We start from the raw sequence: 22,433 nt of genomic DNA on the forward strand, positions 1-22,433 counted from the left end.
GACTGCAAGGAGACCCAACCAGTCCATCCTAAAGGAGATCAGCCCTGGGTGTTCATTGGAAGGACTGATGCTAAAGCTGAAACTCCAATACTTTGGTCACCTCATGCGAACAGTTGACTCATTGGAAAAGACTCTGATGCTGGGAGGGATTGGGGGCAGGAGGAGAAGGGGACACCAGAGGATGAGATGGCTGGATGGCATCACTGACTGGATGGACATGAATTTGAGTGAACTCCAGGAATTGGTGATGGACAGGGAGGCCTGGCATATTGCAATTCATGGGGTCACAAAGAGTTGGACATGACTGAGTGACTGAACTGAACTGAGGTTGTTTACAACTTTTGTTCCAAGAAGCAAGCATCTTTTAATTTCATGGCTGCAGTCACTATCTGCAGTGATTTTGGAGCCCAAGAAAATAAAGTCTTTCACTGTTTCCACTGTTTCTCCATCTATTTGCCATGAAGTGATGGGACCAGACGCCATGATCTTAGTTTTCTGAATGCTGAGTTTTAACACTCTCCTGTTTCACTTTCATTAAGAGGCTCTTTAGTTCTTCTTTGCTTTCTGCATAAAGGTGATATTATCTGAATATCTGAGGTTATTGGTATTTCTCCTGGCAGTCTTGATTCTAGCTTGTGCTTCATCTAGCCCAGTGTTTCTCATGATGTACTCTGCATAGAAGTTAAATAAGCAGGGTGACAATATACAGCCTTGATGTACTCCTTTCCCTATTAGGAACCAGTCTGTTGTTCCATGTCCCGTTCTAACTGTTGCTTCCTGACCTGCATATAGGTTTCTCAAAAGGTAGGTCAAGTGGTCTGGTATTCCCATCTGTTTCAGAATTTTCCTCAGTATATAGTGATCCACACAGTCAAAGGCTTTGGCATAGTCAGTAAAGCAGAAATAAATCTTTTTCTGGAACTCTCTTGATTTTTCCATGATCCAGAGAATGTTGACAATTTGATCTCTGGTTCCTCTGCCTTTTCTAAAACCAGCTTGAGTACCTAGAAGTTCATGGTTCATGTAAAATTGAAGCTTGGCTTAGAGAATTTTGAGCATTACTTTACTAGCGTGTGAGATGAGTGCAATTGTGCAGTAGTTTGAGCATTCTTTGGCATTGCCTTTCTTTGGGATTGGAATGAAAACTGGTCTTTTCTAGTCCTGTGGCCACTGCTGAGTTTTCGAAATTTGCTGGCATGTTGAGTGAAACACTTACACAGCATCATCTTTTAGGATTTGAAATAGCTCCACTGGAATTCCATCACCTCCACAAGCTTTGTCTGTAGGGCCTTTCTAAGGCCCGCTTAACTTCGCATTCCAGGATGTCTGGCTCTAGGTGAGTAATCACATCATCTTGATTATCTGCGTCATGAAGATCTTTTTTGTACAGTTCTTCTGTGTACTCTTGCCACCTCTTCTTAAAATCTTCTGCTTCTGTTAGGTCCATACCTTTATTGTGCCCATCGTTGCATAAAATATTCCCTTGGTATCTCTAATTTTCTTGAAGAGATCTCTAGCCTTTCCCATTCTATTGTTTTCCTCTATTTCTTTGCATTGATCACTGAGGAAGGCTTTCTTACCTTTCCTTGCTATTCTTTGGAACTCTGCATTCAAATGGGTATATCTTCCCTTTTCTCCCTTGCTTTTGGCTTCTCTTCTTTTCACAGCTATTTGTAAGGCCTCCTCAGACAACCATTTTGCCTTTTTTCATGCAGTGGAAGAAAGAAATAGATTCAAGGGATTAGATCTGATAGACAGAGTGCCTGAAGAGCTAAGAACAAAGGTTCCTGACATTGTATAGGAGGCCAATGATTTCTACTGTTGCAGTAAATTAGATTTCATTTTACTCTAAGTGGTGTCTTTATTATAAGGAGAGAATGATAAGAATCTTACATATCTCAGCTACTTTTGGTGAGAAATGAGAGATTAAGTAAAAGTATTTTTAATTTAGCATGTATTTGATGAGAGTCTGCTTTATGGTAAGGTGTTGTTCTAGGGATGGTAGATAAGTGGTAGAAAAGTAATAGTATAATCAGTTCAGTTCAGTTCAGTCGCTCAGTCTTGTCTGACTCTTAGCAACCCCATGAATCGCAGCACACCAGGCCTCCCTGTCCATCACCAACTCCCGGAGTTCACTCAGACTCAGATCCATGAAGTCAGTGATGCCATCCAGCCATCTCATCCTCTGTCGTCCCCTTCTCCTCCTGCCCCCAATCCCTCCCAGCATCAGAGTCTTTTCCAATGAGTCAACTCTTCGCATGAGGTGGCCAAAGTACTGGAGTTTCAGCTTTAGCATCATTCCTTCCAAAGAAAGCCCAGGGCTGATCTCCTTCAGAGTGGACTGGTTGGATCTCCTTGCAGTCCAAGGGATTCTCAAGAGTCTTCTCTAACACCACAGTTCAAAAGCATCATAGTATACTATTATATTATATATAATATACTGTATATATATATTATATATATATTATATTATATATAATATATAATAATTATATTATATAATAGTATACTAATAATAATTAGTGAAATATTACTAGTATAATAATAATAATTAGTGGAAATTATTATATATTTTATATATATAATATATATATAATATATATATATTTCTCTAACACCACAGTTCAAAAGCATCATAGTATACTATTATATATATTTTATATATATTATATATTATATATATTATATAATATATAATAATTATATATAATAGTATACTAATAACAATAATTAGTGAAATATTACTAGTATAATAATAATAATTAGTGGAAATTTCCTTCCTGTAAGTCTCAAGACACTTTCACATCCACTGTCTCTAGAGAACAAGCTAGTCCATGCTTAGGGGAGCCTGCAGACCTAGGACAAAGATTGTCTATAGATTCATTAGGTTTAAGACAGGTATCCTCTCCGGAAACTTGGTGACAATTTACCTGTAAACTTTATCTTCTTGATATCCTTATAACATGAGCAGTAAAGGGATCATTTTAATCTGGAGTACACAAAGCGGTTGATGTCTAGAGATGACTGGGGATTTACCCAGACAACAGCAGCAAGCACAAGTAGAGTGTAAAATTCCATGTAAGATGCTCTTCTCAGCAAATTTACATATATGGATAATCTCATCCTCAAACAATATTTGAAGCAAAGTCTATATTTATTTTCAAAGAGGAAATTGAGGCATTGAGAGATGTAGTTAAAAGTGCTGGAGTGTTAGTCTCAGGGATCCAGGTCATGAGTCTTTTTTTTTTCTCTCTTAAAATTGGAATGTAATAGCTTTACAATGTTGTGTTAGTTTCTGCTGTACAATGAGGTGAATCAGCCATATGTATACATATATCCTCTCCCTCTTGAGCCTCCCTCCCACCCCCACCCTCCATTCCACCCAACTAGGTCATTACAGAGCACCAAGCCGAGCTCCTTGTGTTATACAGTAGCTTCCCACCAGATGCCATTCGACACATGGTAGCTACACTCTCAGTTCGTCCCACCCTCTCCTTTTCAACCCTGTGTCCACAAGTTTGTTTTCTACACCTGTGTCTCTATTCCTTCTTACTCTGCAAGTAGGTTCAGCAGTACCATTTTTCTAGATTCCATATATATGCATTAATATGTGATATTTGATTTTCTCTTTCTGACTTACTTCACTGTGTATAACAGTTCATTGCAGCAACTATTTTAGCCAGGACAAGGAAGCAAACTAGATGTCCATCAACAGATGAATGGATAAAGATGTGGTACATACATACCAAGGAATATTATTTAGCCATAAAAAGGAATGAAATTGAGTCATTTGTAGTGGTGTGGGTGAACCTGGAGTCTGTCATACAGGTCTTGAGTCTTTTGATATGTGAGCAGTGGGGATGGTCAGTAAGAGGTAGAAAGGAAGATCATAGTTCTTCTATTTTTGTAGTTTTTTTAAAAATTTATTTTGAATTGAAGGATAATTGTTTTACAGTGCTGTGTTGATTTCTGCCAAACAACAATGTGAATCAGCCATAAGCATACGTGAACCTGAACCTTCTTCCCAACCCCCTCATCCTATCCTGCCTCTCTAGGTTTTCACCAAGCACCGGGTTGAGCTCCCTGTTATACAGCAACTTCCCACCACTAGCTGCCTATTTTACATATGGGTCACAGCTCTTCTTTACTGGATACACGCTGCTGTGCCAGCCTGACTATTCCTTCCACATACATGTAGCTCTGGTTCTTCTTCTCTCCAGTAAAATTCTACAGTCCTAAAAATGATTTTGTCTTATAGGCAGCAGATAGCAGCCTATCTTCCTTCCAGTTTGAAAATCCATGTCACTGTCTTCCCATCCTACCAGTCTGATAACATAACGCCTGGCAAGCCTAGCAAATGCATAGAAAGATTTTGCAAACAGAGTTTGAAAGATCACATTTATTCATTTATTAAAAAGGGTATCAGTTAGCTAAAATTGCATCATCTCATCAGTGATTTATTGATTTTTCTGTAGAGTTTATAGTCACTCTAAATTTAAAAAAAATAGAAAGAGAGAGAAAGAAAAAAAAAAAAGACAAATGGAAATGGTTTTTCTTCAGCTTGTTCTCCATTCTTTACCGATTTGTCCTCTGTTGCTCTAAACCAATTTTATTCTTGGTAATTAATCTGAACAGTGTCAAAGAAACATCTGGAAAGCATTGAGGAATATTACCAAGTGTAAAGGCAAGATAGGTTTTGTGTTCCAGGTAGCTGGTTTTATAGCTCTTGCACTGGTTTAGTTTTGCGCTGGCTCTTAGGCTCATTATTACAGGGTTTTGAAGGATCTATTGCAAATATGGTCATAATGGAGTCATCACTTTAAGCAAAATTTCTTTCAGGTAGAAGATCTTAGTGCGTACTTCTCACAGATGAAATATTTCCAAACGCTGCAGTTAGCAGAAGAAAGGTCGTTGTCTCTGAGGTATCCACAGACCTGATTTGTTGACTGGGGTCCCTGTCTTGGCAACCTGGAGCGGCAAGTCAGTGCATCTGAGGTTAGGTGTGGGCTTACGGAGATGTTCTTTGGGCAATAAAATGAGAGAGGCACAGCTTTTTGTTTTAATCTGTCCCCCTCTTGTGGTAGTTTTTCCCTTCTTCTTCAATAACAGAGCTATTTTCTCAAAATAAAATGTGCAAATATTATTTCAATGGGCAGCATATTTTTAAAAATGCTTGAATACACAAAGGTAGGCTCTAATTTCAAATCTCTTTTCTGACTTTTAATTTTCAAAATATGAAGGCACTGCTGACCAGTCTCTCCAGTTCTTTCTGAAATCTTACTATGGGACTCACTTACTTAGCACTCTCTCCATTCAATGATACAAAGGAAATGTACTTAATAATCACATAATATCATTCATTCAGACTTTCAGATTTTGATGTGAATGTGCTCGCATGGGGCTGAGAAGGAGAAAGATTTAGAAGCCACATAGCTACTCTTTATCGTGGCTTGGATTCCAATCAAGCCTATGAAATTATCATGCTCATTATATCTCCTGGAGGAAATGTAAGGTATAAGATAAAATGAATGGCAGATTTCCCACCTGTGTCTAATTCTTGGAACATTTCCCTTAGAGACTTACAGGTCAGCAGAAGGAGAGGAACCATCCTGCCAAAGCCAAGGTTGGTTGGACCCATTCTGTGACAGTCCTACCCAGTAATCATAGTTTCTCTTGATCTTCTTCAGGCTGCCCGTGATAAAGTCCTATAAGAAACAAGACTTGAACAGGTACTCCAAAACAAACAAAAAGCTAATAAACTACCATGAAATAGAAGTGTGATATTTTGCCTCTACAAATGCAATTGGAACTTGAAGGCTGGAAAGAGAGAAACCTTAAAGAAAGTATACTTTCCCCCTTATTGCTAAATGATCAAGGTGGTGTTAAAAACTATGAAAAAAATTGGCATCTGATGTCAAAGTAATTTTAATGGATTCAGAATTTGGCAGATAGTATATATATGTCTTTTCCAGGATACGTCAGTGTGAGAAATAGTTTAGAAGACTCCAGAAGCAATTAACTGCAGACATATTTTGTAGGAATAAATACTTCTAACTTTTATCACTTAATTTGCACAGAAAAAATAGTGCAAACCCATAACTGTCATTAGCTAGTCCAATTTGCTTTGGTTTATTACCTATCCTTAACAAATTGTTCTATTATTCTTATAAAAATGAGCTTTGACTAATTACTGAATATGGTAGATGTACATTTTTAATAAATTCAGAAATGTGTAACTGTGCTTTCTACTTCACACATAATTTATGGGTATAATGATTTCAAGGAAACATCTTACTCATTAAAATATTAGTAAACTAGGTATAATGTCAATTAAACAGTTCATTTAGCAAATGTTTATTTTCACAAATCTCTCCATTTCATGATGTCACCTCACTTTTTGTACTCCTACTTTTCTTGATAATTATATAATTGTTATAGTTTAGTATACCGCCCTAAAGTGTTGAAACTTCAAATTTAAAACAAATTAAACATATATACAATCATAATGTGTGCATATCTGGGAGTGGATTAGCGTGTTACAAAATGGAATTTCTCTTGCTCCCTCCTTTTTTGAGTAACAAAGAACATAGAACTAACATTTTCTCCGTGATTTCTGAATAACCATCCTGTATTTTGTTTCTCCAATTAAAAGGAAAACAAGCCATGCCAATTCCTACTTTGAATATTAAAACATTTTTTTCCCAACAAATATACCATTGTTACAGAGTATTAAGGAATTCTATGAGAATCAGTCTTTTCATTTCATAGGTATTTTCAGAATGATATGAAATCATAAAGCAGTGTTTACCATTTCTTCTTTGCTCTCTATTTGCAGAAGATCAGAGCCCTTCTTCCAACAATCCTTTCTACTAGTGTGCCAGAATGTCCAGCTTTCAAAGACATGATAACAACTTTCTCCATTCTGAATCCAGTTGTCTGGACAAGGGCTGCAGTTATAGGCTTCAAATATAAACATTTCATTAAAGTTATTGTAAAAATATTGGTAGCACACCTCTGCAAAAGAACCCCTTGTATTATTCCCAGGGAAGCTGAATTCTCTCCAATGATCCCCAACTTTTTTTTGCACCAGGGGTCAGTTTTGTGGAAGGCAATTTTTCCATGGACCTGGGAGTGGGGTGTGGTTTTAGGGTGATTCAAGCACATTACATTTATTATGCACTTTATTTTTATTATTATTACATCAGCTGCAGCTCAGATCATCAGACATTAGATCCCATAGGTTGGGGACCCCTACTTTAACCCAGTGGCTCATATGATGCAGTTCTCAGCAATTTAAGCTCCTTTGAAGCTGAATACAGTAAGGTTTGTACAATTACTTCCAAATGCAATAGGTCTCTAAGAGTTTAAGATAAAATTAATTTGGGAATATTTTCCCCAGATTGTTTCTCTTCTACAATAATTGATCTGATTATTCTATTTTTAGATATCTTTCCACCTTTTAATTTTACATCATTTATAATCTTCACTTGTTTGCTTATTGTTTTGTGTCCATTAATATTATTGGCCCAATTTAATTGAGAATGTAATGAGCCATTAGGTGAGTAGAGTAGTAAGCCTCAAGTTGATTTTTAAATTCTGAGAGTCAAGCATGAAAATGTTTCTCATATAGTGGAGAGAACAAACAGAGCACCTTGAGGAGTGATTAAAAAAATGGGCCAAAGAACTAAATAGACATTTCTCCAAAGAAGACATACAGATGGCTAACAAACACATGAAAAGATGCTCAACATCACTCATTATCAGAGAAATGCAAATCAAAACCACTATGAGGTACCATTTCACACCAGTCAGAATGGCTGCAATCCAAAAGTCTACAAATAATAAATGCTGGAGAGGGTGTGGAGAAAAGGGAACCCTCTTACACTGTTGGTGGGAATGCAAACTAGTACAGCCACTATGGAGAACAGTGTGGAGATTCCTTAAAAAACTGGAAATAGAACTGCCTTATGATCCAGCAATCCCACTGCTGGGCATACACACTGAGGAAACCAGAAGGGAAAGAGACACGTGTACCCCAATGTTCATCGCAGCACTGTTTATAATAGCCAAGACATGGAAGCAACCTAGATGTCCATCAGCAGATGAATGGATAAGCAAGCTGTGGTACATATACACAATGGAGTATTACTCAGCCATTAAAAAGAATACATTTGAATCAGTTCTAATGAGGTGGATGAAACTGGAGCCTATTATACAGAGTGAAGTAAGCCAGAAGGAAAAACATAAATACAGTATACTAATGCATATATATGGAATTTAGAAAGATGGTAACAATAACCCGGTGTACGAGACAGCAAAAGAGACACTGATGTATAGAACAGTCTTATGGACTCTGTGGGAGAGGGAGAGGGTGGGAAGATTTGGGAGAGTGGCATTGAAACATGTAAAATATCATGTAGGAAACGAGTTGCCAGTCCAGGTTCGATGCACGATGCTGGATGCTTGGGGCTGGTGCACTGGGACGGCCCAGGGGGATGGTGTGGGGAGGGAGGAGGGAGGGGGGTTCGGGATGGGGAACGCATGTATACCTGTGGTGGATTCATTTTGATATTTGGCAAAACTAATACAATTATGTAAAGTTTAAAAATAAAATAAAATTAGAAAAAAATAAATAAATAAAATATGTAGGTGAGGAAAATTGAACAAGTGACCAATATGTTTAATTTAGGACTTTGATATAACTAAGAAGTAAGTCTTAATGTTTCACCAGTTTTATAGAACTTATCTTAAGAAAAAATGTATTCATGAAAGAAGGATGCTCAGATGTGTAAAAGGGGAACCAAAGATCAAGACTTTGACCAAGTGTTTCTAGCACAATTTTATAGAAGGAAAGACTCTGATACTTCCAGAACTGTAGTCTCCAGGGAAAAGCCTTCTACTTAGGGTCACAAATAGTTCATTATCAGTTTCCGTGGCTCAGATGTCAAATTATTTAGGGCTCTTCTTCAATATCCTTTGAGAACAACTCTAATCAGTATCCTGAATATTATTAAAGTTATAGCATAAGCAGTGTTGACAGTGGCAGTTGAAAGGCTGAGAACATGCGGGATTTGAATTAATCTCCAAAATGGATTTTGTCACTGATTTAAGTGATCACGTGACTGAGCAACTAAACAACAACGCTGATTAAGTAAGGTTGATGATTCAGAGGTAGGCCTAAGCCATGCTTTCAGCAGATCATAAAATGTTATTTTTTTAAATATTTACTTGACTAAATCTCAGTTAGAAGGAACTAACTACCTGACTTATTGACGATTACTAAAATGATAGCCACTACAGAGAAGTTAATTTTCTAAATTTTATGTGTAAGTGTACGAGTGTGTGTTCAGTTGTACCCGACTCTTTGTGAACCCATGGACTGCATGCAGCTCACCAGGCTCCTCTGTCTGTAGAATTCTCCAGGCAAGAATACTGGAGACACACAAAAATTTGAATGATTGGATAAAACATAAAATGCATTTTTTGTTTAATCTTACCTACTCATCTCACTCATTACATTTTGACATTTGACTGTATATTTTCCTTTTTTTCTATTTCTTGGAACCTCAGTATTTTCCACATACTATTAATGTAATGTGGGCTTACCAGGTGGCATTAGTGGTAAAGAATCAGCCTACAATGCAAGAGATGCAGAAGAAGTGAGTTCCATCGCTGAGTCAGGAAGATTCCCCTGGAGGAGGGATTGGCAACCCACTCCAGTATTCTTGCCTGGAGAATCCCATGGACAGAGGAGTCTGGCGGGCTACAGTCCATACAGTCACAAAGAGTTGGACACCACTAAAGTGACTTAGCATTGATGTATGTATAAATGACATTGAACTAAAGAGCAGATCAAGAGTATCTCTATCCTATTTTTTATGAAATCCTGACTATAATTTACAGAGAAATATGTGTTGCTGTGGGTTTTTTGTTTTGCTGTTGTTGTTTTGAGGAACTGGTGTATACATTGTTATCTGTACAGTGAAAATTGATTTTATATCAATTACCTGAACTGAGAGACTTCTGCATTAAGGTTTGGCAATATGTCATCTGTAGGTTGGGGTTTCTCTTCCACTGTGTGAAGTTGAGCAGTGCTCTCTCCTGTTGGATGAGTTTTTCTTGCTGCTTCATTATAGTAGTGGACATCTGAAACACTTCAAACAATAACAACCATTCCTGATAAAATACTGACACATAACAAAATAAGCCTTCAATCTAGACTGAAGAGAACTACATATTACTCATTATATTTGTGATTAAAAGCTACAAAGGATATCTATTTAGGTGTTCTGCCCTTTTTTTTTATTGTGTTGTTCGCTTTTTTATATTGAGCTACATGAGCTATTAGTATATTTTGAAGATCAATCCCCTTATTGGTTGCTTGATTTGAAAATATTTTCTCCCATCCTTAGGGTTGTCTTTTAGTCTCATTTATGTATTTCTTTGCTTTGCAAAATCTTTTAAGTCTCCTCTGTTTATTTTTTATTTTTTTCATTACTCTAGAAGGTGGGTTAAAAAAGATCTTGTGATTTATGTCAAAGAGTGTTCTTGCCTATGTCTTCCTTTAAGTTTTACATTGTCCAGCCTTACATTTATGTCTTTAATCCATTTTGAGTTTATTTTTGTGTATGGTGTTAGAGAATGCTCTTATTTCATTCTTTTACATATAGTTGTCTGGTTTTCCCAATGCCACTTTTTGAAGAGGCTGTCTTTTTTCTAATGTATATTTTTGACCATAGGTTCATGGGTTTATCTCTGGGCTTTCTATCCATTGACCTATATTTCTGTTTTTGTGCCCATACCATACTGTATTGATGACTGAAGCTTTGCAGTATAGTCTGAAGTCAGGGAATCTGATTCCTCCAGCTCCGTTTTACTTTCTCAAGCTTGCTTTGGCTACCTAGGGTCTTTTGTATTTCCATACAAATTGTAATTTTTTCTAATCATGTGAAAAATGCCCTTGCTAATTTGATAAGAATTGCATTGAATCTGTAAATTATTTTGAATAGTATTTCACAATATTGATTTTTCCAATCTAAGAACATGGTATATCTCTCTATCTCTTGGTGTCATCTTTGATTTCTTTCTTTCATCAGTATTCTATAGTTTTGCCATCACTAAAAAATCTACGAACAATAAATGCTGGAGAAGATGTGGAGAAATGGGAACCCTCCTATAGTGTTTGTGGAAATGTAAATTGATTCAGTTTCTATGGAGAACAGTGTGGACGTTCCTTAAAAAACTAAAAATAGAAGTATCATACTGCTACTGCTAAGTCGCTTCAGTCGTGTCCAACTCTGTGTGACCCCATAGACAGCAGCCCACCAGGCTCCCCCGTCCCTGGGATTCTCCAGGCAAGAACACTGGAGTGGGTTGCCATTTCCTTCTCCAACACATATGCTACTTCTACCCATTTCCCTTGTTCCTCACAGAACCAGTCTAATTGTAGAACAGAATTATACGTAAGAGACCCTCCAAAGGGCCACCGTTCGCCGTCCTCCAATGGATACCATGGCCATGCAGTATCACATAGGAAGACCAGGTGTGTCTTCTTTAAGCCCTGGGGATCAAATTTATCCCAGTTTTTCAGGATACAGTTCAAAGGAGTGAGGCTGGAATTGTTAGCTCCCATCTTGTCCTGAAGGATCCCGGACGAGCCCCCAAGATGAAAGGTTGTTGTTGAATCACACAAAGACACCGGGATTCTTGGCCCCCATAGGAGAAGAATTCAATCTGGGGCCAGACACGAGGCTTAATCACTCAGAGCTTTTGTGTAATAAAGTTTTATTAAAATATAAAGGAGATAGAGAAAGCTTCTGACATAGGCATCAGAAGGGGGAAGAAAGAGTATGACCTAGCAATCCCACTACTTGGCACATACTCAGGGAAAACCACAATTCCAAAAGACACATGCACCCAAATGTTCATTGCAGCCCTATTTACAATAGCCAGGATGTGGAAGCAATCTAAATTTCCATCAACAGAGGAATGGATCAAGAAGATACATACAATGGAATATTATTCTGCCAAAAAAAGGAATGAAATAGTGTCATTTGCAGAGACATAGATAGACCTAGAGACTGTCATACAAAGTGAAATAAGTCAGAAAGAGAAAAACAAGTATCATATCATATTACTTATATGTGGAATCTAGAAAAATGATACAGATGAACTTATGTACAAAGTGGAAATAGAGACACAGATACAGAGAACAAATTTATGGACACTAAAGGGGAAGGGGAAGTGGGATGGATTGGGAGATTAGGCTTGACACACATATACTACAATGTATAAAATAAATAACTAATTAGAACCTGTTGTATAACACAGGGATCTCTACTCAGTGCTCTGTGGTGGCCTAAAAGGGAAGGAAATCTAAAAAAGGGGGGAAATATGGATACATATAATTGATTCACTTCACAGTACAGCAGACACTAATACAATATTGTAAAGCAACTATATTCCAATTAATTTTTTTAAAAAGCTGCAAAGGATGTACAGCAAAAAAGCTCTTTGCCATCCCTGATTCCTTACCCACTTAATTCCAGCTCTTTGATGCACTCAGATTTATCAATTTATTTTTTATTCTTTCAGAGGTGTTTTGAAATTTACATGCAAATGAATATAAAGTTCCCTCAATCTTCTTTACACAAATGATAACAATCTTTTTACATGGTTTTTCACTTTTCATTTGATCACTTAAAATGTATTTTTGACATAATACTGTTAGTACATAAAGAGCTTTCTCATTCTTTTTTATATTGGAGTCTATTGTATGAATATATCATGATTTATTTTAATAATGCTTCATTGACTTTTACACTATTTGTAATCTTTTTTTATTGTAGAAAGAAATACTATCATGAGGAACCATAGTTATACATAGTTTCACACATAATAGGTCAAAGTTTTGTGCATTTACATTGCATTAGATATTTCCAAATTACCTTCCATGTATCCTGATGCAAACTGCATAGGTTTGAATCTCCTTGACTTTTACACTACTACCACACTCACACTTCTGACACTTCTGTTCACCAAATGTATTGTCCCCATTCCACCCCACCCCCTTGCCCTGCTCTACAACACCAATTGGGTGTCCTATAATTTAATTTAATCTGACACTATCTTCCTGGAAATAGTGTCAGTTTCCAAAGGTTAAGAGCTCAGCCCCAAAGACTGCTCCCCACCTCAGATGCCAATGCAAGTAGTAGATTCCCAGGTTAGCATGACTTCTTTTTGATTTGCCTACAAATTAGAAGTTTCCATGACTTCCTCCTGGGTTCTATTCATTTGCTACAGCAGCTAATTCCTCCTAGATGGAGAAATGATTTGCCAAGGCATACAAGACATAAGAATTATCTAGACAATTACTCTTCATCACTGTCTTTCTAAGCGTATTTCTTTGTGCTAGCATAAGTGGCAATAAAGGTTCTTGGTCTTTTTTCTGGAACCTGTGCTTCTGTAATTGTTACACTTTATAAAAAATTCATTTGCTATATATAAAAGCATGTATTTCACTTTGAACTGAAAGAAAAAAAGAAATATGGCAAAATATTGGCCCAAATAAAATCCTCACATTTGCCTTAAACATACTAAATTGTACCTTGTCTAATATAAACTGAAAAGTTCATAAAAAATAATCTGTATAATTTAGAATAAATGTATATTAGAAAAGGAAGAGCATATTACTGAAAACCTTCAAATTGCATGCTTTGGCATATTAACATAATTCATAAATTGGATCATAATATAAGCAATTATTTGCATCATTTTTCCCAAAGAGACCTATGGTATTAGATTTGAGTTAAACAGCTTACCATTGAATATTAAAAGTTATCAGTGGCATCTGAGTGCTTTAGAGAGTTATAGCTAATGGATGTCCCATAACTTAAATAAGGAAGTCATTATTTTATATAATTATATTCATTTAGGTGTTTCTAATTTATTTATTTATCAATTTATAAATTATGAAGTTCCAGTTAAAATGATATGCATACTTCTAGGTAATGCTACATGTAGTATGCAACCTATCTATCTATATAGATTATTTTGAAGATATCTTTTTATACTTACATTTGATGCCCAAGAAAATAGAGGTTGCTAATGAGCCAATGCAGAAAATACATAAGATCACCATCACAAGACACCATACTCCTAAACAAGAAATAGAGGCAATGAAATTGATTTAGAGAAAGTAGGGGAAAGAAGTGGGTCAGTTCAGTTCTGTTCACTTGCTCAGTCATGTCTGACTCTTTGCGACCCCATGAACCGCAGCATGCCAGGCCTCCCTGTTCATCACCAACTCCCAGAGTCCACCCAAACCCATGTCCATCGAGTCGGTGATGCCATCCAACCATCTCATCCTCTGTCGTCCCCTTCTCTTCCTGCCCTCAATCTATAGGAAAAGACTAAACCGAGTAAAATGAGGAGGTAATGTTGTAACTGTGTATAACAGGAAAATGTGAACTCAAACTCTTTGAAATGCAAGACATAATATAACTTGGAAAAATGCCAGCTTGGACAGCTTTCACAATATACTTCCTTTATCCTTGTATGACACCACCAGCTCAGTAACTTGTTAGATGTATTCTCTTCCAACAGTCTTTTAGAGATGATGGCAAACTAGGCAGTAAGTTTTGATTTTTGAGAGCAAAAGGGCTGTTTCCAGGACTTCTTGGGAGTCTAGTGGTTCAGAGGTCTTCCCTGGTGGTTCAGAGACAAAGAATCTGCCTGAAATGTGGGAGGCCCAGGTTCGATCGCTGGGTCAGGAAGATCCCTTGGAGAAGGGAAGGGCAAACCCTCCAGTATTCTTTCCTGGAGAATTCCATGGACAGAGGAGCCTGGTGGGCTACAATCTATGGGGTTTCAAAGAGTCAAACACGACTGAACTACTAACACTTTCACTTTCAGTGGTTAAGAATCCTCTTGCCAATAAAGGGGACACAGGTTCGATCCCTGGTCTGGAAAGATCCCAAATAACATGGAGCAACTAAACTCCTGTACCTCAACTACTGAGCTTGTGCTCCAGAGCCCGTGCTCCACAACAAGAGAAACCACTGCAATGAGAAGCCCACACACTGCAACTAGAAAGTAGCTACCACTTGTCATGACTAGACAAAGTCCACGTGCAGCAAGGAAGACCCAGTGCAGTCCCCCAAATTAAATAATAAATTAATTAATTTTAAAAAGCTGTCTCCAATCTCCTCATCTCTGGTCAGTGTCATTTGAGCACGATTGATTCAAAGGTATTTCCCTTTGAACGTATGATTTTGGATAAGGAACATTTTTAAAGACAATTTTGCAACAATTCAGGGAGCAAAAATGAGTGAGTGATTTGTTATATTCTTAATGCTAGTGAGAGAAAAAAGCATACAATTTATCTCTGGATAATGATGAAGACTGAATAATGACTCTACCCAAAATGCCTATGTTCTAATCTCTGGAACCAATAAATATTTCCTTATGAGGAGAAGGAGACTTTAAATGTATAATTAGGTAAAGGATCTTTGAATGGGGAGATCATCCTGTTTTATCTAGCCCTTATAAGTGAGACATAGATCAGAGGAACAGACTGCCATATAATAAAGGAAGCCAAGACACATCTGAAGATGTGCCACTATAGTTGAAGGTGGAAAAGCAGCCACAGGTTAAGGAAAGCAAGGATGCAACTCTAGAAACTGGAGAAGACAGGGAATGGTTTGTCCCCTAGAGCAGTGTTCCCCAATCTTTTGGCATCAGGGGCTGGTTTCATGGAAAATGGTTTTTCCATGATGGTTTGAGGATGATTCAAGTGCATTATGTTTGTTGTGTACTTTATTTCTATTATTATTGTATCAGCTCCAGTTCAAATCACCAGTCATTAGTTCCTAGAACTTGGGGACTCCTCCCCTAGAGCCTCTTTATGGAAGGTAACCCCACGACACCTTGGTTTCAATCCAGCAGAATCCATTTTGGACTTCTGATCTCTAGGACTATAAGAAAATAAAACTATGTTGTATTATGCCCCTAAGTCTGTGGTAATTTATTACCTAAACAAAAGGAAACTGATATAAATATTTTATATTAAAGACAGAACTGACCCAGGCTGATGAGTGTTTGCCAGTTTTCTCAACCTATGTTTTCTCTTTTATTTCTTAGTATTTATCAGATAATTTACAGGATATTTTTTATGTGGAAGCTAAAATTACACAAACTATGTGAGTTCTTTCACTTATTTTCCAAATCCAGGAATTGTCTTTCCAGCAAGAGAGAGAGAGAGAGAAACCCAATGTACTACATATGTCAAGTCCATTTCTCTTTTCCTTTTTCACCTCTACTTACTCCTCCTCCACTTTATTTCATTTTTAATATTATGCATATTATGCATATTATTATAATTTTAAGTGGGTTATCTCAGGTTATAAATGTCACCTTGGGCTCATCATAAAACAGGAGAAAAGAAAACCCATAAACCACAAAGTCTAAGTGTAAATAGTTAGAACTGGTTACCTGAATTTTTGGTAGAAGACAGATGTTTCTGATATGGGTTTGATGTTGGAGTATCCCACTGAAGAGAGGTGTATATTTCATCCTCTTGCATGTCTGGGGTGCTTTGATGGATAAGGCAGTCCACATGAAAGGCTGAGACAAATTCTCCTTTTGTAGTCAGGAGCAGATTAATGCAAGAACTGAAATTAGTTAACTTTTCACACCCCTGGGAAAACATGTTGAGTTTAAGGAATAGGATACATACATCTTCATCCAGAAAGTAGAAGTTTATGAGGTTTTAGCCAAAGCATAACTTGGTAAAGAAGGAAATGAGAAAGAAACTGAACCAATATGGCCAGTTACAGAATAGATTATTGCTCTGGTTTTTACAATGTAGCGGATGTTGAAGGTGATAGTACTGGATTACTGTCAAGATGAAAAGGACAGAGAATGAGCTTATATTTTGGATAGAATATGAAGACGAGAATGACCTTGATAGCAAAGAATGAGGATAACTCACATTGGGCAAACCAGTATGGAAAGAGTTGTACATTACTGTATATCTTTAAACAAGGAAGCTGGAAAGGGATTTAATCCCTAAAATAAATATACACATTATATATTAGTTGGTGATGCAGTTGTTGTGACACATAAACCTCAAAATAATTATTGTTTAACACAGAGTTTATTTCTCACTTACATAACATTTTGTTACCTAGTCCAAGCTCACTCTGCTCACCACTCAACAGGCCAATTAAATGAGAGATGAAGTATTGAGGCAACGAACAGGAGAAGATGGCAGACAAATGTCTCAAAATAACCATCTTATGGGGACTTAATACCAGATTCTTTTATAGAACAGATGGGATGGGGATGAGGAGGTAAAATAAAAAAGGCCATTAATCTCACAAATATTTCCTGGAATGGCCAGTCTCTGTGGAATGAGCATGGGGGATGTGTTAATTTTTTCCTTTCTGTAGCCATCCACAGGTGGACAGGGTCCCGAACAAAGGTATTTTTGTTTAACATTAAGGCACAGGGGCAGGGTTCCCCAAGGCAGGTTATTATGTGTGAACAGTATCCTTTTTTTTTGTTGTTACTGTCTTCGATCATTGCTATTTTAATCTTAGACTCAATAATGCTAACATATGCATTTATTATTGTGTTATTTCTGTTTTTTCCCTGTAGAGGCGGGGGAGGCTAGGGAAGGAGGGGATGTATGTATAATTATGGCTGATTGGCATTGTTGTATGGCAGAAACCAACACAACATTGTAAAATTTTTTAAAATATTAAAAAAAATTCAACAAGGAAAAAAAAAAAGAAAGAGAATACATTATCCTTGAAAAAAAAAAAAAAGGTATTCTTTTAGTGAACAAAGCAACAGGAAGCAAAGGTTAAAGTAAAAGATAACAGATCCGCATGGAGTAAATTCTCCCCTGTAACAATTTTAGCTCCAGTAATCCTGATTTAATGGGCTTCCCAGGTGACTTAGTGGTAAAGAACCCACTTGCCAATGCGGATTTGATCCCTCATCCTGAAAGATCCCCTGCAGAAGTAAATGGCAACCCACTCCAGTATTCTTACCTGAAAAACCCAATGGACAGAGGAGCCTGGTTACTATAGTCCATGGGGTCACAAAGAGTTGGACACGACTTAGTGATTGAACAACAACAAATCCTAGTTAATGGGTAGTTGTCTTCTGAATGTAGCCTTGCTCCTTCCGTCTTGTGAGTGATTAAACTGTCCTACTTCTAGCCATTGGATAGAAAAGGAGAAGCTGGAAAATCTACAACCATTTCTTAAAAGCCATGACCTTGAAATACTGGGTATCACATTCACATCCACTAATAATGTCTGTGTTTGGTTCTAAAGGTTGGGCCAGATCAAAATATTTTTTGCCTGGCTGGTGTAATTTCACTGTAGAAGGGAAGCATGAATTATTTAATGGATGGAGGGTTGTTTCTGCCACATCCTGTGACTACAGTATTGGTATTGAGGAACTTGATACTTTAATCCTCATTCGTATATTGGCCATTTGTCCTCGTGGCCAAAAGTCATATCTTAGTAATTTACAGTCTGCAAATCCCAACTAGCTGCAAAAGTCTCTTTTGTTTCAGTGTCTCACTGGATCAGTCATTGATCTCTGTAACAGAAGAAATCAAAGGGCACACTCCAGGGGTCATCTGAGGGCATTTAACAAGGACACTTTTATACAGTTTTGGCAAGGATTAAGGGACTCATTGGAAAAGACCCTGATCTTGGAAAAGATTGAGGGCAAGAAGAGAAGAGGGCAACAGAGGATGAGATGCTTGGATGGCATCACTGACTCAATGGACATGAGTTTGAGCAAACTCAGGGAGATAGTGAAGGATAGGGAAGCCTGGAGTGCTGCAGTTCATGGGTCACAAAGAGTCAGACACAATTTAGTGGCTGAAAAACCACAGCAACAAGGGAACCAAAAAGGGGTGGTGAAATATGCATTGGTGAGTTATTATCACCCCTGGGCCTGAAAGGTTAAGAAAAGGGTGTTTGTTGGAACTTTGTGACCTATCTGATAAGGTCATGGCCTAAGGTATAGAATGTGCAGCCTTTGCCAGACCACAGCATGATAGGAGAAAGCCAGTGGAATAAACACCAGGACCATTCTCCCCTTCCACCCCATGAACATTGCTAATACCTCCCAAAAGCTGAATTAACGGGAAATCAGAGGCCAAGTTTGCCCAGATATTGCTGTATATTTGAGTTCTGCTTCCCAAGGTGTATGATGGGACCAAGAGCATCTCCAGAAGCAAAGAATATTCAGAAAATTCTCCAAATATTTCATATGATATTTATGTGACCTGAGATTCTGACATAAAAAATAATGTGACTTAACTCCCTTCAATCTTTTCAATAGGGCAGTTTCTATCTTGAGGTGACAAAGAGGAAGAAACAATATACATAAAAATATGCATTAAGAGTCATGTCAAGAATGAAGAAATGGAACTTCAGTGACAGACATTAATTTCCAGGGGCTCTCAAATTTTATCCTCACTAAATATCAGGCTCAGAAAGATCTAGTTTTTTCCCAATATGGTATATTCTCTGATAAATCTCTTTGGGAAAAACACTGGGACCTCTTAACCAAAGATTAATATGTTACTTGTATTACTTTTAATGTTTTTAATCATACTGTCTTATTTATTGTTCCAAGTACTGTTTTGAAGGTCTTTTATATGCATTACTTTGACTCACAGCAGCTCTGTGAAATAGTTACTATTATTAGTATGTTGTAACTAAACTGCAAATAGAGGCATAGACAAGTTAAAGTATTTACCCAAATTCATTCATGTATTAAGTGGAAGAGTTAGTATGTAAACTAGGTGAGCTGATCACAGAAACTGTGCTACTAAAATCCAAGCTATTCTGACGTCTTGTACAAGATACTTTTGGTATGAGTATCAGATAAAAAGAATCTTTGTAGGTATGGCTTGATTGGTTTACATTTTTTAATTATAATTTTTCCATCCACTAAAATATTTTTCTTTACAATTCAGTCATATATAGTGATATAAAATCTGTGCTTTTCCGTTGGGGAGAGATAAAACACTAAATTGCAGAGACATGGCTGATCTTTGGAACTAATAATTTGGTTTTCTCAGTTATTAGTTCCAATTTGTACTTTCTAAATGGACAAGTGAAAATAGGAAAATAATGACATTATGCTCCAAAGCCAAATCTCAAGATATTTAAAGTAGCAGCAGAATCCTTAGTATTTCTGTTTTTCCTCAGTGTCCCTCCCCCTGCCAAATCTGCTTGTTTATTGATTGTTTACAGCAAAACAATCAAGTGTCTTTGGATGTCAGAGTCCAGAGCTATAAAAGTTACATGTATGTGTTGAGTATTAATTATATGCTTGGTACTCTGCTCAATGCTTTACACACTGTATTAAATGATCCTCACATTACTTTATAAGTAGGGTAATAATATTAAACTCATTTCATAGATGAATAAACTGAGTTTTAAAAAGACTAACCAATTTATCAAAAGGCAGATAGGGAATAAGCTATAAAGTAGTGTTTCTCAAGATGTATTAAAGGATATTTGTGTCAGAATCAAGTTGGAACACTTATTAAAAACATAGGACTCTGGGTTATCACAAAGCACCAAGCTGACTTTTCTGTTCCATATAACAGATGAATGAAACTGGATGGGAGGGAGGCTCAAAAGGGAGGGAATCAGTTCAGTTCAGTCACTCAGTCATGTCCGACTCTTTGCAACCCCATGAATCGCAGCACGCCAGGCCTCCCTGTCCATCACCAACTCCCGGAGTTCACTCAGACTCACGTCCATCGAGTCAGTGATGCCATCCAGCCATCTCATCCTCTGTCGTCCCCGTCTCCTACTGCCCCCAATATATAGCTAATTCACTTCATTGTACAGCAGAAACTAATACCACATTGTAAAGCAATTATACTCCAATAAAACAAAACAAGAAACAGGACTTTTCCTTCTCGGCCTTCCCACTGAGTACCATAACTATTTGTGTTTGAACTTCTGCATGTTTTAACAAGCACCTTAGCTGGGATTTTGAGAATCATGTTCATAAATTTTAATACCACAAATTTAAGAAGAAAGAGTACCTTTAGGGAAGCTGTGAAAAGAAATGAAAATTTTGCCTGTTATCCTGTTAAAGGGTGCCTCTGTCTCCACATATCTATAAATATTGCATGAGTTATTCAGCAAAAACCAAACATAGGACTGTCAGGAAAAGAACTAGATAAAGCATTTGTGCTTGCTGCTCAACTAGCCTGTGAACCTTGCATTTACTCATTTTCAAGCCCCATTTGTTTTCTTGTAAACTTTTTCTTCTCTTGGACAGAAAATTACTGCTATTGAGTCTGACCAGAGGTAGACTTTGAATAGAAATTATATATTTGTATAGTGTTTTACTGATTGCTGTGCTTTTAGGAACTGTCTCAAACAATGAGAAGCAAATATTTTTGTTTTTTATGAGCCAGGAGCTGTGCTTAAAGGCATAGAATAAAAATTAGGAGCAACATTGCGTTTGCTTTCATGGAATCTCTGATATAATTAATGCTCTGAGGTTTTATTTTAGGTTGTAGGACTGTGAGGTATATGATGGGTGTTATCTTATTTTTAAATGTGAGAAAATGAAAGTTAAGAGGCCACATGACTGGTCCATGGTTGTACTTGGGTGATCACGCCATCTAAATTATTCTGATTCCATCCATGTCTCTAGAGACTATCATACAGATCAAAGTAAGTCAGAAAGAGAAAAACAAATATTGTATATTAATGCACATATGTGGAATCTAGAAAAAAAAAGTATAGATGATGTTATTTGCAAAGCAGAGACACAGACGTAGAGAACAAACATATGGACACTAATTGGGGAAATGGGGGGTGGGATGAATTGGAAGATTGGAATTGATGTATTTTCACTATTGATATTACGTATAAAATAGATAACTAATGAGAACCTACTGTATAGCACAGGGAACTCTACTCAGTGCTCTGTGGCTACCTAAATGGGAAGGAAATCCAAAAAAGAGGGAATATATTTATATGTAGAGCTGACTCACTTTGCTGTACAGCAGAAACTAACACAACATTGTAAAGCAACTATACTCCATTAAAAATTAATATAAAAATAAATAATTCTACTGATTCCAAGTTTAGTATACTTTCTCTTACCTTATATTGTCCTTCAAACTTAGACATTTTGCATAGCTTAAGTCACTGAAGCCCTAACTTTTTTGTTTCAATGTAAAATGTATGTATTTATGTCTAAAGATGCAGTGAATCATAGTATTAATATCTTGTGATAATTAGGAATGGAAGACAAGGAGAATGAAAATTAATGGAAACAGAACAAGTGGGAAACAAATGATGGGTTCACACACTGGCTTCTGGATGTTTAAAGAAGGCACTAACCTGTTCCTCAGTATAAAGGGCTAT

General features: G+C 37.0%; 1 protein-coding gene across 3 annotated transcripts; it reads right to left on the minus strand.

The window, feature by feature from the left end:
• Positions 1–4,384: 4,384 nt before the first annotated feature.
• CLEC9A (C-type lectin domain containing 9A) lies at positions 4,385–22,387 on the minus strand. Of its 3 annotated transcripts, XM_070790139.1 has the most exons (7): positions 18,057–22,387; positions 16,492–16,638; positions 14,077–14,157; positions 10,008–10,154; positions 6,809–6,960; positions 5,584–5,705; positions 4,385–4,968 (listed from the first exon to the last, which is right to left on the minus strand). In XM_070790139.1, exons 2-7 carry the CDS (start codon positions 16,580–16,582, stop codon positions 4,836–4,838), a joined length of 726 nt encoding a protein of 241 aa, XP_070646240.1. In that variant the 5' UTR covers positions 16,583–16,638; positions 18,057–22,387; the 3' UTR covers positions 4,385–4,835. The 3 variants fall into 3 exon arrangements, with proteins under 3 accessions (XP_070646240.1, XP_019817134.2, XP_019817135.2); XM_019961575.2 differs by lacking the exon at positions 18,057–22,387 and having other exon boundaries at positions 16,492–17,035; XM_019961576.2 differs by lacking the exons at positions 10,008–10,154; positions 18,057–22,387 and having other exon boundaries at positions 16,492–17,127.
• Between the last annotated feature and the right edge of the window lie 46 nt (positions 22,388–22,433).

The sequence above is a fragment of the Bos indicus genome, chromosome 5 (assembly GCF_029378745.1).
Source record: "Bos indicus isolate NIAB-ARS_2022 breed Sahiwal x Tharparkar chromosome 5, NIAB-ARS_B.indTharparkar_mat_pri_1.0, whole genome shotgun sequence".
Taxonomy (NCBI): Eukaryota; Metazoa; Chordata; class Mammalia; order Artiodactyla; family Bovidae; genus Bos; species Bos indicus.

Coding starts and splice junctions, on each gene's coding strand:
- CLEC9A (XM_019961575.2), bottom strand. CDS start 16,708: ATGTTTTCCCAGGGGTGTGAAAAGTTAACTAATTTCAGTTCTTGCATT. Junction 10,155..14,076: donor TATTTTCTTGGGCATCAAAT/GTAAGTATAAAA, acceptor TATTGTTTGAAG/TGTTTCAGATGTCCACTACT. Junction 4,969..5,583: donor TCCTCTCCTTCTGCTGACCT/GTAAGTCTCTAA, acceptor TTGCCGCTCCAG/GTTGCCAAGACAGGGACCCC.